Raw genomic sequence first — 12,580 nt, forward strand, 5'->3', positions numbered from 1 at the left:
GAATAGAGTTGTAGTGTTTTCATGACTTTAAAAAAGAAGTCATTCTTACATAATAAGCTTCTGGGTGTTAAGGGGAAATGGTCCTTTGGCCAGTTTTTACATTTCTTTTAGACTTTGAGACTAACTTAAAAAGTACAATTGGAGGGAAGCCATCTCCTGTAGAGAGAGGTGTGTTTGTGTTTTGTTTGTAAGAAAATTGCTTACATATGTGAAGAATTTTTGGAGTCTGGTCGTTCTGTTAAGTATTTGAAGTAAATGACCTTGGCTTTATATTCCCTGTTTTTTCTGTGATGATTTAATAATATTGTGTCATTTCTTTTTATATCAGAAAGTAAGTTACTATGGAATTCATTTATAACCAGATAACATTATTTTAATTGGGGGAGAATAATTCCCACACAGAGTTAAGTATTTTGTATTCTGTGTTGTGTCAAGTTATTATCAAAATGCTAGACTGAAAATATAAACCTTTGAATTTTGGCTCTGCTACTTATTAATAGGGTGACCATAGACTAACTATTAAACCCCTCTGTGCCTCAGTTTCCTATGAAATGAGGCAAACAAAAGTACCTATGTACAAGGGTAGCTGTGGGATTCAATGAGAACTATTTCTGGCATGTAGTAAATGCTATTATATGCAAGGGTTAACTTAGTAAGGGTTAATTCTTTTTATGTGTTGCTACATAAATACTAAGTGAACAAATTGGTTAGTTGGTTTTGTTTTTTGTTTTTTTGGTTTTTTGGGGGCACATAACTACCAAATAGAGAAAAACAGTCTTATCGTAGATTTAAAGTATATCCATGAAATCTTTATGATCTTGTTATTTTAAAATTTTGATGTAGTAAGTTTCATATTTTATCTTTTTTCATCTTATTGTAAATCAGAGGTCTTAAATTTCTACCATTCTAATATGTGTTTATCCCATCCACTTTTTTTTAAGTACTGTTAATTGATAAGAGTCTCTTTCCCTGACCATGTATGTTTCATTATATCAGAAATTAAGAAGCCCTTTATTCTTAAATAAATGAAGTCTCAGTTACCTTAAAACCTTACAGGTGCTCTTAAATTCTTACTTTTTTTTTTTTTTCTAGATCACATAATTTTTTTTTTTATTAGCACCATGACTATATCTCGTAAAAGTTATATTCTAGGCATGTTTTCAGTCCTAAATCAGTTTATGTCCACTTCTTCTTTTTTTTTTTAATGTATTTATTTATTTTTTAAAATAAACATATAATGTATTTTTATCCCCAGGGGTACAGGTTAAATTCTTACATTTAAAATGCCTATAGCAACTACCTACGTAGAGTTGTATTTGAGTGTTTTCTTTAAATAAGTTTAAAATATGCATAAATAGGTCTTTCTTAATCTTTTTTTTTTTTTTTTTTTTCAGATTGGGTGACTTACCAATTGTAAATATCTTGATTTTTAATGGGTTTGCTTTATTTCATATTTTATATATAAATACATAGGGTGTGACTATCTACAGCAGAAGTCCATAGAACTGTTAAGCATTTGAAAAATAAACAAACATAAAAGCAATGTAAGTCCAACCAAAAATACTGATTTCGTATCTTCACTATACATTTAAATGCTTGTCATTCTTCTAATATCCAAATTATAACACTGGATGCATGCTAGGAACTCTGAAATGTAATTTGGGTTCTGTGATAATACAGTTAGTTGTCTTTAACTTGTTTGTCTTAGATAATTGTGCCTAAAAAGAGAAGAAACCATTTCTAGACTACATTTAACTATAGATAACTTAGATTTACAAAAATTTTTAAGTATTCAAGTTATAGAAAACACATATTAAATATTAAGGTAAAATAATAAAAAACTTCTCCACTAAGGTACAAATATTTTACAGTCAATAATTGACAGTGAATAGTCTAATCTACAAATACAAAGGACAATTGTTTGTGGAATGTGTGTGTTGTTAGGAAGAAAATGGGGGAAACAAATAGAATAAATGAAATAAAGCAATCTAAACTTGTCAGTGGGTATGAACCCTAAAGAGATTGAAAAGTTTAATAAACTTGGGTTTCTTTCCAGGTCTATTAAAAAGGAAAATGGAATAGCAAAATCAGTAAAGTATATCTTTTTTCCTTTTTTTCTTTTTAATAGAAATAAGGCAATCGGAATCCATTTCCCTAAATTATGAAATTGTTTCTGTTTTTGGGCCCTGTGTCATAGAATATGGTTCATCTGATATTTGCATGCTTGCTGGCCTGCTCCCTGCCTCTAAAATGAAATACTAGCAAAACTTATTTTAGAGTTTATTTTAACATAAAAATCTTTATTTTTTAAAGAATAGATTTTATTCTTTCTCCACCATCTTGGGACCTGTGGAGGCTGGCTGGCAACGGGACTCCTAAAATGCCAAATAATGTCTGGAAGATTGTGATCCAGGGCCATTTTTGCTGACTATAAGCGGGGTCTCCGTAACCAGAGGGAGCACACAGCTCTTCTTAAAATCTAAGGTGTATATGCTCGAGGTGAAACGGAATTCTGTCTAGGCAAGAGATGTGCTTATGTGTACAAAGCAAAGAACAACACAGTGATTCCTGATGGCAAACCAAACAAACCAGAGTAATCTGGGGAAAAGTAACTCGTGCTCACGGGAACAGCGGCATGGTTTCTGCCAAATTCCGAAGCAACCTTCCTGCTAAAGCCATTGGGCACAGAATCCATGTGATTCTGTACCCCTCAAGGATTTAAATTTAATGAAAAGTTAATAAATAAAGGTATAGAAAAAAATGGATTTTATTTTCAGGGCTCCTGGCTGGCTTAGTTGGAGTAGCATTTGTTTGACTCTTGATCAGCAGCTCATGAGTTTGAGCCCCTCATTGGGCATAGAGATTACTTAAAATAAATAAATAGTTTTTTTTTTTTAAAGAGTAGATTTTAGTTTCTGTTACCAGACAAAGGTTGAATAATCTCTTGGCATTGGTGAAATGCTAGTAATTGTAAAATTCTATAGAATATAAGAATTCATTGCTATATAAAGTATTACCTCTTTGTATCTCATTATTAGTTAAAAACAATATATGCCCAAAATAGGTATTGTTACATCAAGAATCTTATTATTCTTAAAAAGTAAAATTAGGGACTTATAAGTGAGACGAAGTGAAAACCCTTTAGACATAAATTCTAGAAGAGACTAAAAGATCAAGAAGCTTTAAAAAATGTGTATATCATTACAAAGAAATGTTTTATAATATGTTATGGTAAATTTGAAAATATTAAACTATTTTATATTTATAAGGTAAAAATAACTTTAAGCATTTTTAGATTTTTATGCTACATCAGAATAAAGGGTTGGGTACTAATATTTTATCTTGATCAAAAATTAAAGAGTTAAATAGAAGCCCAACATACATCTTAATTCTCATCCATTCATTCATTCATCAAGCTTTTTATTTTTAATCCTTGATATGTATCCAATGCCATACTGGGTACTGGAGTTTTAAAAAATTAATAAGACATTGTCTCTATTCTCAAGAAACTCTTAATTTGTTTTGGGAGTTCATAAAAGTCCTATAGACCAAATCCAGCCTGTCTTTTTGTTGGTGTTGGTGTTGATGTAGCTTATGAGCTAAGAATGGATTTTGTATTTTTTTAAGTGGCTGAAAAAAATCAAAAGGAGAATAATACTTTGTGGCACATAAAAATTGTTTGAAGTTTAAATTTCAGTCTCCCTAAATGAAATTTTATTGGAACACAGCTACAGTCATTCATGTATGTAATACCTGTGGCTACAACAGCAGAGTTAAAGAGTTGCAACCAAAACTTTTCCTTTTAAATGAATATTTTTTTATATAAAAATCTATATTTTCCTAAAATTTTTGCTATTTCTCCTTTTGATTATTTAATTCTGACCAATTATATCAGGACAGTTTTGTTAGAAATTATCTAAGAACAATAGTTTAAAAATTTTTTAAGAGTGAGATTTTACTTAATGCATCACAAATCCATTAGTTTGATGAATTTTGGGAGTTCAAAATTTTATATATAATTTAGAATAAAAGATCTTTTACTTTTGTTATGCTGTATTGTCTATGGAGACAACATGGCAATACATTTCATTATGGCAGAAAAGTGTTCTGTCTTTGCTCCTTCTAAAATTAAGCATTTAAAAAATGAAACTCAACATCATTTCAGATTACTAAAGAAAAAAAAGTAAAAGTCAATTTTTAAAAAGCCCATAAAAAATGTGAGTTAAAAAAAATGTGAATAAGGATGACATTATTATTCAACAGACCAATGGTCAACAAACTTTTTCTGCAAACGGTCAGATGGTAAATACTTTGTGCTTTGCGGGCTATAAAGTTTTAGTTGCAACTATTTAACTCTGCTGTTGTAGCCACAGAAGTAGGTTCATTATGGAACTGAAGAGGCATCTAACAAAATGACCAATGCTAAAAGGGATACAATACTCAAAATTTGGTACAAAGGATGGATTTCTAGGATTATGAATTCTATGGTACAAAGGATGGATTTCTAGGATTATGAATTCTAGAATTATGAATTCTATATTCTGTTTATAGCCCGTAATACTTACATTTCTTTGGAACAGATTACTATTTAAACCATTTTATAAATATTTTCCACTTAGGTTATTAGAAATTTTTTCACAAAAATATCAAATCAAAGAAAAATTGTTTATTTTGTGAAATTTGTTTTATAATCAATGTTTCACAATTTATATATTTCATTATTTTAGGTGTGAGTGTACTGTAAGCCAGGGATCATTTTATGCAGTCATTTTTAGCCATTTTTCTTTCAAAATTATAATGCTTCAAAAGTAAGAATACTGTATAAGTAAAATGTAGGAGACATCCTTGATCTGAGTTACTAACTATACTTAATGATTTTCAATTTGTGACTTGTGAAAATCAGTGAGAACATTTAATAGCTTCACCTAAAAGTTAACATTGGACATTTTGACAATCAGAAAAATTCTATATTATAGCAGAAGCATAGAAAAACATCTTATGTAACAATTTCTGTTTTTGAAAGAAAATTTAATCACTAATGTAGGACATTTAAATTATGTAGTTGTTTTCAAGTATATATAATATTCTTCAGGAAACTTTGATTATTTCCCTGGAAAAATATCATATACTAATATTCTAGAACTCTATACATACTTATTTTACAGTACTAGGAATTTTTTTTTAATATTTTATTTATTTATTTGACATAGAGAGAGAAGCAAGAGCGAGCACAGGCAGACAGAGTGGCAGGTAGAGGCAGAGGGAGAAGCAGGCTCCCTGCCAAGCAAGGAGCCCGATGTGGGACTCGATCCCAGGACGCTGGGATCATGACCTGAGCCGAAGGCAGCTGCTTAACCAACTGAGCCACCCAGGCGTCCCAGGAATTTTTTTTTTAACTAATACCTGTTATACATGCTAGAGCTAAATATGACCATATTGAACTAGGATTTTGAGTACCTTAAAACTGTTCTGTATCAGTAAGATAACTCAACAATATGAAATTGATAAAACCAGGATATCAGAAACCCTTGTAATTGAAGTATTTTAAACTAGATTGAATAAAATACATCACTATTCTATGGTCAAATAAGGTTACACTTTATGCCATTTTAAGTTCTTCCTTTAATTTTTATGAAATAGTTCTGGACATAAGAACTATGTTTCTATGTCTTACCTTTGTCTAAACATGGTGAGATGCAATATGATATAGTGGAAACACTAACAATATAGAGTCAGACATGAATTTGAATCTCAGCTCTACCACTAAGTATGAAATTAAGGCAACTTAACCTATTCCAACTTCATATTTCTCATTTGCTAAATTAGCTAATTCCTACCTCTCAGGGTTATTGTTTCTAGTGATTGAGATTATAAGGATAGCCAGTAATAATAAATAACACATATATAGCACTTTACTATGTGTCAGCAGCTGTTTTAAGCATATGTTAATTCATTTAGTCTCCAGAACAACCATATGAGGCAAGTACAATTTTATATCTATTTTAAAGATGGAGAAACTGAGACACGGATCAATTAATTGACTTGCCCAAGGTTATCCTAACTAAGTGAGTGAGTAAGTGACAATAATGCATGTAAAGCAATCCGATATAATGCCTGGCACCTTTGTAGATGTTTGGTAAATGTTCATTTTTTTCTTTACCTTTTCCTTCCTCATTTAATTAGTATTACCTATTACCTCTAATTAGATGTGGCAGCCCCAAATAGTTCTGCTATTAACCCTTGTACTTCTGATATCCTTAGTTAGCTACTGACGTACGTTGTGGATAATCTAAAAAATAAAGATGTGAGTCAACATTTCCCTACTACTACTTTCAGGCATGGGGAAAAGGAAAAAGATTAAGAGTTTCTATAGTGTATATGATATGAAGAATGAGGCTTATTAGTGCAGTTACATTAAGTAACTCTTGATATCTTACCTGAACCTATGTATTTTAAGTCTCTAATTCCTCTGTAGTTTAAAGTTCTTGGAATATGGCTTGAATCAGCTGAGATATATGATATTCAGGGTAGCTTTTCCATGACATTCCACTTTATAGCTGGGGTTTGTAATATCCATTAAAAAACAGCATATGTCTTAGAGATAGACACATTTATGAGCTAACAGATTGCTAAAAACATCAATTATAGTTTTTGTTCAGTTTAAAAAGTATTTGTCAAGCATCTTGGGCTTCACTGAGTGAGTACTATGAAGTACATGTACTCCTAAAACAGTCACCTGACAAATCAAGACAGTATAAACCCAATATCAGAAATGTGCAGCCAAAAGATTTCTTTAAGGAGAAAGATTAAGAGAAAGCTAAAATTAATTTTAGTTACAATTAATCAGTACTTAAAAAGTAATCAGCAAAAAATTGGGGCAGGTAGTAGTAAAGTTAAAATTGAAGAAGAGAGGATTCAGATTAGGAGAGAAGAGGAAGGACATTACTACTGGGAATAAGAAAGAAGGGGAAATGTATGATCAGCCTACAGAGAAAGATAAAATTAAGAAAATCTTCCTGGCTAGAGCAGAGGATTCATCTTACATAGAAAGATGGATAAACTAGACCTCTTATTTTAATCTCTTTCTTAGAACATCTAGAGTAGCACCATCTGTAGAGATTAAAAAACAAACAAACAAAAAAAAAACCCCCAGCAACTGTCCTAATTCCGAGACTCCTTAGAAGACAGAATTCTTAAGTCTAAGTCTACTATAAACCAGTACACACAGTAAAATCACGCCATCAAGGCTCTTTAAAACCAGATACTTTTTGAGATGTCATTTATTTAAATACACATCACCGTATTCTTCAGTAGGGCTAACTTCATCCTTTTGAAGATTTTTTAAGAATATTTTTTGTTTTGTTTTAAGTCCTGATTTAATCTACAGACCTAATGAATATCCACACCATTATTTGCAGATAAAACTGAAACTGCTGTGAAGCATCAAGTTCCAGTTTTTTGATTTGTTGTTTGGAAACATTTTTCTCATCATAGATTTTGTCAGTCATGTGTCTCAAATTAGCTTAGTGTTTTATATAAAATTACAAACTATGTAAAAAAATAGAGAAATCACAGTATCTCGGAGTTTGAAGAGAATTCAAAGGCCATTATGTTCAAAGTCCTAGCATACCCTTTTCATCATTCCCAACCTTTGTCTGAACATCTCAATTGCTACATCTTCCATCTGGAAGTTTGTTGCTTTTGGAACTCTGTTGTTTGAAAGTCCAGACATATCAAACTGAAACCTAGCACCTTATCATTTCTACCCCATGGTTCTAATTTTTCTGTGCACTGTACCAAAGAATGTAGATTTATTTTTTACATGATAGTTCTCCTAATATTTGAAGATAAATACTACATTTACCCCTTATGTCCAGTTACTTTTGTATTTTTTTGCATGCATTTTTCCCCTATTAAACACAGAATGTGTTCCCATGATATTCAATCTCTGTTTTACTTATGCATTAAAAAGAAAGTCCCCTTGGTATTATTGTATCAGGGGAAAGGTAAAGATACAAAATTCAATAATTTAGATAAAGTAATTAGGGCAATAAGTGACATTGAATTTAAAACTATTATGTTGAAAGGCTCCTATTACATATAGTAAGAATAAAGTTACATTGTTCCTTCAGGTCAGAATTTTAAAATTTTGAGCATAAGGCAAAACCAAAAATTTCATATATGAAGAACCCATATATAAAATACTGTCTTCATTCCCTTAAGTTTGTTTCTTAATTGTATGCCTACTCTGCATCAGAATATGTACTGACCTTTTAGGGGCCCTTAAGATGATCATTATCAGTAAACATACAAATAATTACAAATACACTTACTATGCTAAATTCCACATCTATTTAGAACTCTTACTAGAGAAGTAATATTGCCCATATAAACTATTTGTGAGGCAGCATAACACAATCTTTAAGAGTACAGATTACTTGGATTTGAATCCTAGATCTTCCTTTTACTAGTGACCTTATACAACTTACTTAACTTGCTGTACCTCAGTTTTATTATGTGTAAAATAGAAAGAGTAAGAGTGCTTACCTCATAGGGTAGTTATACTATGTGAATTAACATAAGTAAAACTAAAAAAGTATATACTTGCTACATAAATATTTGCTATTATTACCTACAATATAAATAGAGCTTTAGCTTAAAAATGAGTAGATAATGGTTGAATAAATATAGAAAGAATTTTCTGTAGGGAAAAAAATCCAGTAAAATAGAACTCAAAGTATACAATGGTATAGCTGTGGGAAAGGAGTTGTTCTACAAGGACCAATTGACATAAGAGGACATAAATCATATTTCTTTATGAAGATTAAAGATAGCATTGTAGTGCTGGGTGTCATTGAGATGATTTAAGTGTTTCCCCCTTACCTTCTCCACCTCTTTCCATAAGTTTGATTGTTGTATATGATATACTTGTATGTCTTAATCCTTAAGGTGAAACTTTATGTAAGAAAGATAAGTCAGGTGATTATGAGGTGATTTTGAATAGGGTTTTGCAGGTTTTTGAAATACTTTTCTATAAAACATGGGCATTTGAACCAATGAGAAAATAACTGTTAGTTTTGAATATTGTATAAATATAATAGTCTTATTATAATGTGTCTCTTGCTTGTGGTGATTCAAGACCATAGTTGTTTAGGAGACCACATTATAATGAGGTCAGTTTAGTATAACCCCATTGATGAAGTTCAAAAGAGATTCACATCATGCCAGTTTCCCACTCCTGTTAAACAGGATATGTTAAATAGGGTATTGGTTTGCTATGAACTCTGTTTGTGGGCCTTATTCACTTTCTCATTCCCTTCCTTTTGCCATTTTTAAGACTTACCTTTACGTATGCTATATCCTATCATTAAGATGAGGCTGCTTTTATAGGGTCAATAGATTAATGAATATCACCACCAGTATAAGATAACATTTAGAGGAATGAGAAGGCTACTTTTATAGATACTAAAAGCAAATCCTAGTATAAATGCGTCTTCCCTCCTAGGTGTCTTGGGCAGAAGCAGCAATGGTATTAACAATAATACTCTAGTTTAGCATTACTCAAACTTTAGTTATTACTCTTTGCCTTCTAAGTATAAAATATCTTTGGACAGGAGTCAGCAAACTTATTCTTTACAGGTCCAGGCAATAAATACTTCAGGCTTTGTGGGTTCTGTACTCTCTATCATAAGCATTCAACTCTGCCAGCCCTGTGGCACGAAAGCCACCATAAGATGATATAAATGAATGAGACTCACTGTGCCCCAATAAAAATGTATATATGGATACTGAAATTGGATTTCATATAATTTCCACATGTCATGCTATCGTATTTTGGTTTTTTCCAATCATTACAAATTTAAAGATCACTCTTAGATTGAAGGCGATGCAAAAAACAGGCAGCAGGCAGGAATTGTTCCCTTGGCTATGATTTGCCAAACCCTATTTTAGAATATTCCTACCTTATAGTGTACTAGTATCTCCTCTGTTAATCAAAGGCTCATAACGTGGGCTTTTAGAAGAATGCTCTGAGAATTTAAGACAGAGAAAGGTGATGCACCACAAGATATTAACACTTAATAGATTCAAATATATCTTGAGTGCCTGCTGTATATATGCCAGGCATTGTTCAAGATGCTGTGGATATAGCAATAAACAAAGAAGTCAAAAGTCCCTGCCTTTATGAAATTTACATTCTAGTGGATGACAAAAATATAAGTAAAAAAGTAAAATGTATAGTATTAGAGATGGTGATAAGTACTGTGGATAAAAATAAACCAGGGAGAGTGAATAGATAGTGTAGGCAGAAAGCAGAGTTGTAGTTTTTAAAAGACCATTAAGGAAGGCTTTATTGATAAGATGACATTTGAGCAAAGACATAAAGGAGATGGAATGAGCCATGGATCATGTAAAACCTATATGCCACCCTTAGTATAATGGAGAGTTTTGAACAGAGGCAGTACATGATTTGACTTATATCTTAATAGGGAAACAGTTTAGGAAGCTATTGAAATAATCAGTTGAAAAATAATAGTGACTTAGACCAATGATAGAGGTGAAGGTAGTGAGAAATATACTATTTATATATTTTGAAGATAGAGGTAAGAGGAGAAATAAGAGAAAGAGAGAAGTCAAGTATAAGACCCAGGATTTTGACTTTGTGCAATTGGAAAGATAGAGTTGTCATTTACTGGAGAAGACTGTGGGAAGGGGAGGTTTGACGAGAAACATCAGTTTTAATTTGGTCATAGAAATGAACTGCTTTTAGATATCCAAATGGAGATGTTAAATTGGCAATTAAACACATGCATTTGGAGTTCAGAAGAGAAGTCTAGGCTGGAGATACTTTTTTAAAAGTCATCAGCATCTTCATGGAATTAAAATCCATGACAAATGATGAGATCACCAAGGTTTACTAGTATTACTACTTATTTATTGGTATTACTGCCCTTGCTTTTTTTCCTCATCCACTTTCAAAGAGGTAGGTAGTTTCTAGTAACTTATCCCCTGTGCTCACTCACAAATAGCAGGGATCCCACTGAATCAGAAACCTGACCTACACAGGAAGTACTATTAGTTGGCCATCCTCAAATTTTGCCATGGTATAAACATGGGAGTGAGTTTTCCCAAGTACCTCCTTGCTGGAAACGTTTGCACTGGAGGTAAGTGTGAAAGGGGAGGTTGTGGGAAATGACGGGATGAGGGCTTCCTAAACCTTTCCCAAACCTCAAAAATTGCTTGATTCTGAGGAATGGGGAAGGTTCAGGCTGGTTCTTATTTCCCTGAACCAGTTCATACAGCCCTAAATTTGACCTGCTTTCCTCAAACTGGGAGTCAGAAATCCCTTTTCTCTTCTGTTTTTCTGCTGCAGAAATTCCCAACATTCCCATTTTGTGGGCTCCAGAAAGGGGTAAGCGAAGACTTCAATCCCAGCCAATCATTTCCAGATTAATAATTTTTAGTGTTTTGGTTTTTTTTTTTTATCATCATAAAGAATGCTTGGACCCATTTTTCCCATGCATTTAATTTCCTTGTGGATTGTTATGTATCTATGTTCTAGGATCATTCTGTATCCCTGGGCAATAGAGTTCAGATTCATCCGCTATTTCCATTTGTGTGCTATTCTCTTGTGGATTCTCATATGCAGTTTATTGATGACTGTTTCCTAGATGGAAGAAACCCAATTCAGGAGACTGCTTTATTCTCGATTTCATCTTTTCCTGAATGGTGTTTTTGTTCCCCTGCTAACAGCTCTTTCCTACCCTACACAACTGCTTCTGATGATCTGTCATTGCTTCTCTGTTGTTCTGTCTTACTGCTATGACTGCCTTTGATTTTTACCTCTACTTTTTGCCCCACTTTACGCATCTGCTGAATGATTTGCATTCTTCACTTACTGGTACTTTGTCTATCAGCAAATAGCCTGATACTGCCATATCCATTTGCTACTTTAGCTTTAGACTACAGCACTGTTTATCTGCTCTCCTACCATTCTGTATCATGGCCTTCCAAGTGCTATGCCATCTGCCTGCTTGATCTTGCCCTGTCCAATCTATGCCTATAATATTTTAAGTAGGTTCATATTGTTTAGCACTTCTGCTACCTATCTCCACTTGTCTTATGCCACTAAGTTGGACTGCTAACTAAGTTTGCTTGACTACTGTCTCCTTTACCAATATTTGCTGCACATGGCTGCTCCATTAATTAACCTGAGACATTGCATTCGTCTCCTCTGTACTCAGCCTTGCAACTTGCTGATCAGCTCATATTGCCTCCTTTATACTTTTCTGCATCTGGTAAATCACTGGCGTTATTCCTCTGTTGTCTTGTAACCCTGATCAGATTTTATTTCCAAGAAAAGTGTTGCCTACATATTGTCCAAACATATCTTAGAAATAGGAAAATGCTTCACTTTTTTAACAGTCCAGTACAGTTTACTCCTAAACTGACTTTTCAAACTATCACCCATCCTTTCTCCTTTTTTATACAACTCCACATTCTTCCCTTTATTTAGCAATAGATTTTTTTTCAAATAATGTATCATCTTTGCTTCAGTTGACCTTTCACATCATATATTATG

General features: G+C 32.6%; 1 protein-coding gene and 1 pseudogene across 2 annotated transcripts in view; both read left to right on the forward strand.

Moving 5' to 3' along the window:
* Positions 1 to 12,580, forward strand: part of LOC111140696 (gephyrin-like) — a 349,666-nt gene that overhangs the window by 311,441 nt on the left and 25,645 nt on the right. The window contains exon 5 of one of the 2 annotated variants that reach the window (XM_022492906.1): positions 11,372 to 11,410. The exons of the other annotated variant lie outside the window; for it this stretch is intronic. Coding sequence (XP_022348614.1) covers positions 11,372 to 11,410 — 39 coding nt within the window. The remainder of the gene's footprint in view (positions 1 to 11,371; positions 11,411 to 12,580) is intronic. 2 annotated transcript variants of the gene reach the window in all.
* On the forward strand, positions 2,391 to 2,722 carry LOC111140697 (annotated as a pseudogene).

Source organism: Enhydra lutris, unplaced genomic scaffold, assembly GCF_002288905.1.
Source record: "Enhydra lutris kenyoni isolate GAN:26980312 unplaced genomic scaffold, ASM228890v2 scaffoldscaffold4, whole genome shotgun sequence".
NCBI lineage: Eukaryota > Metazoa > Chordata > Mammalia > Carnivora > Mustelidae > Enhydra > Enhydra lutris.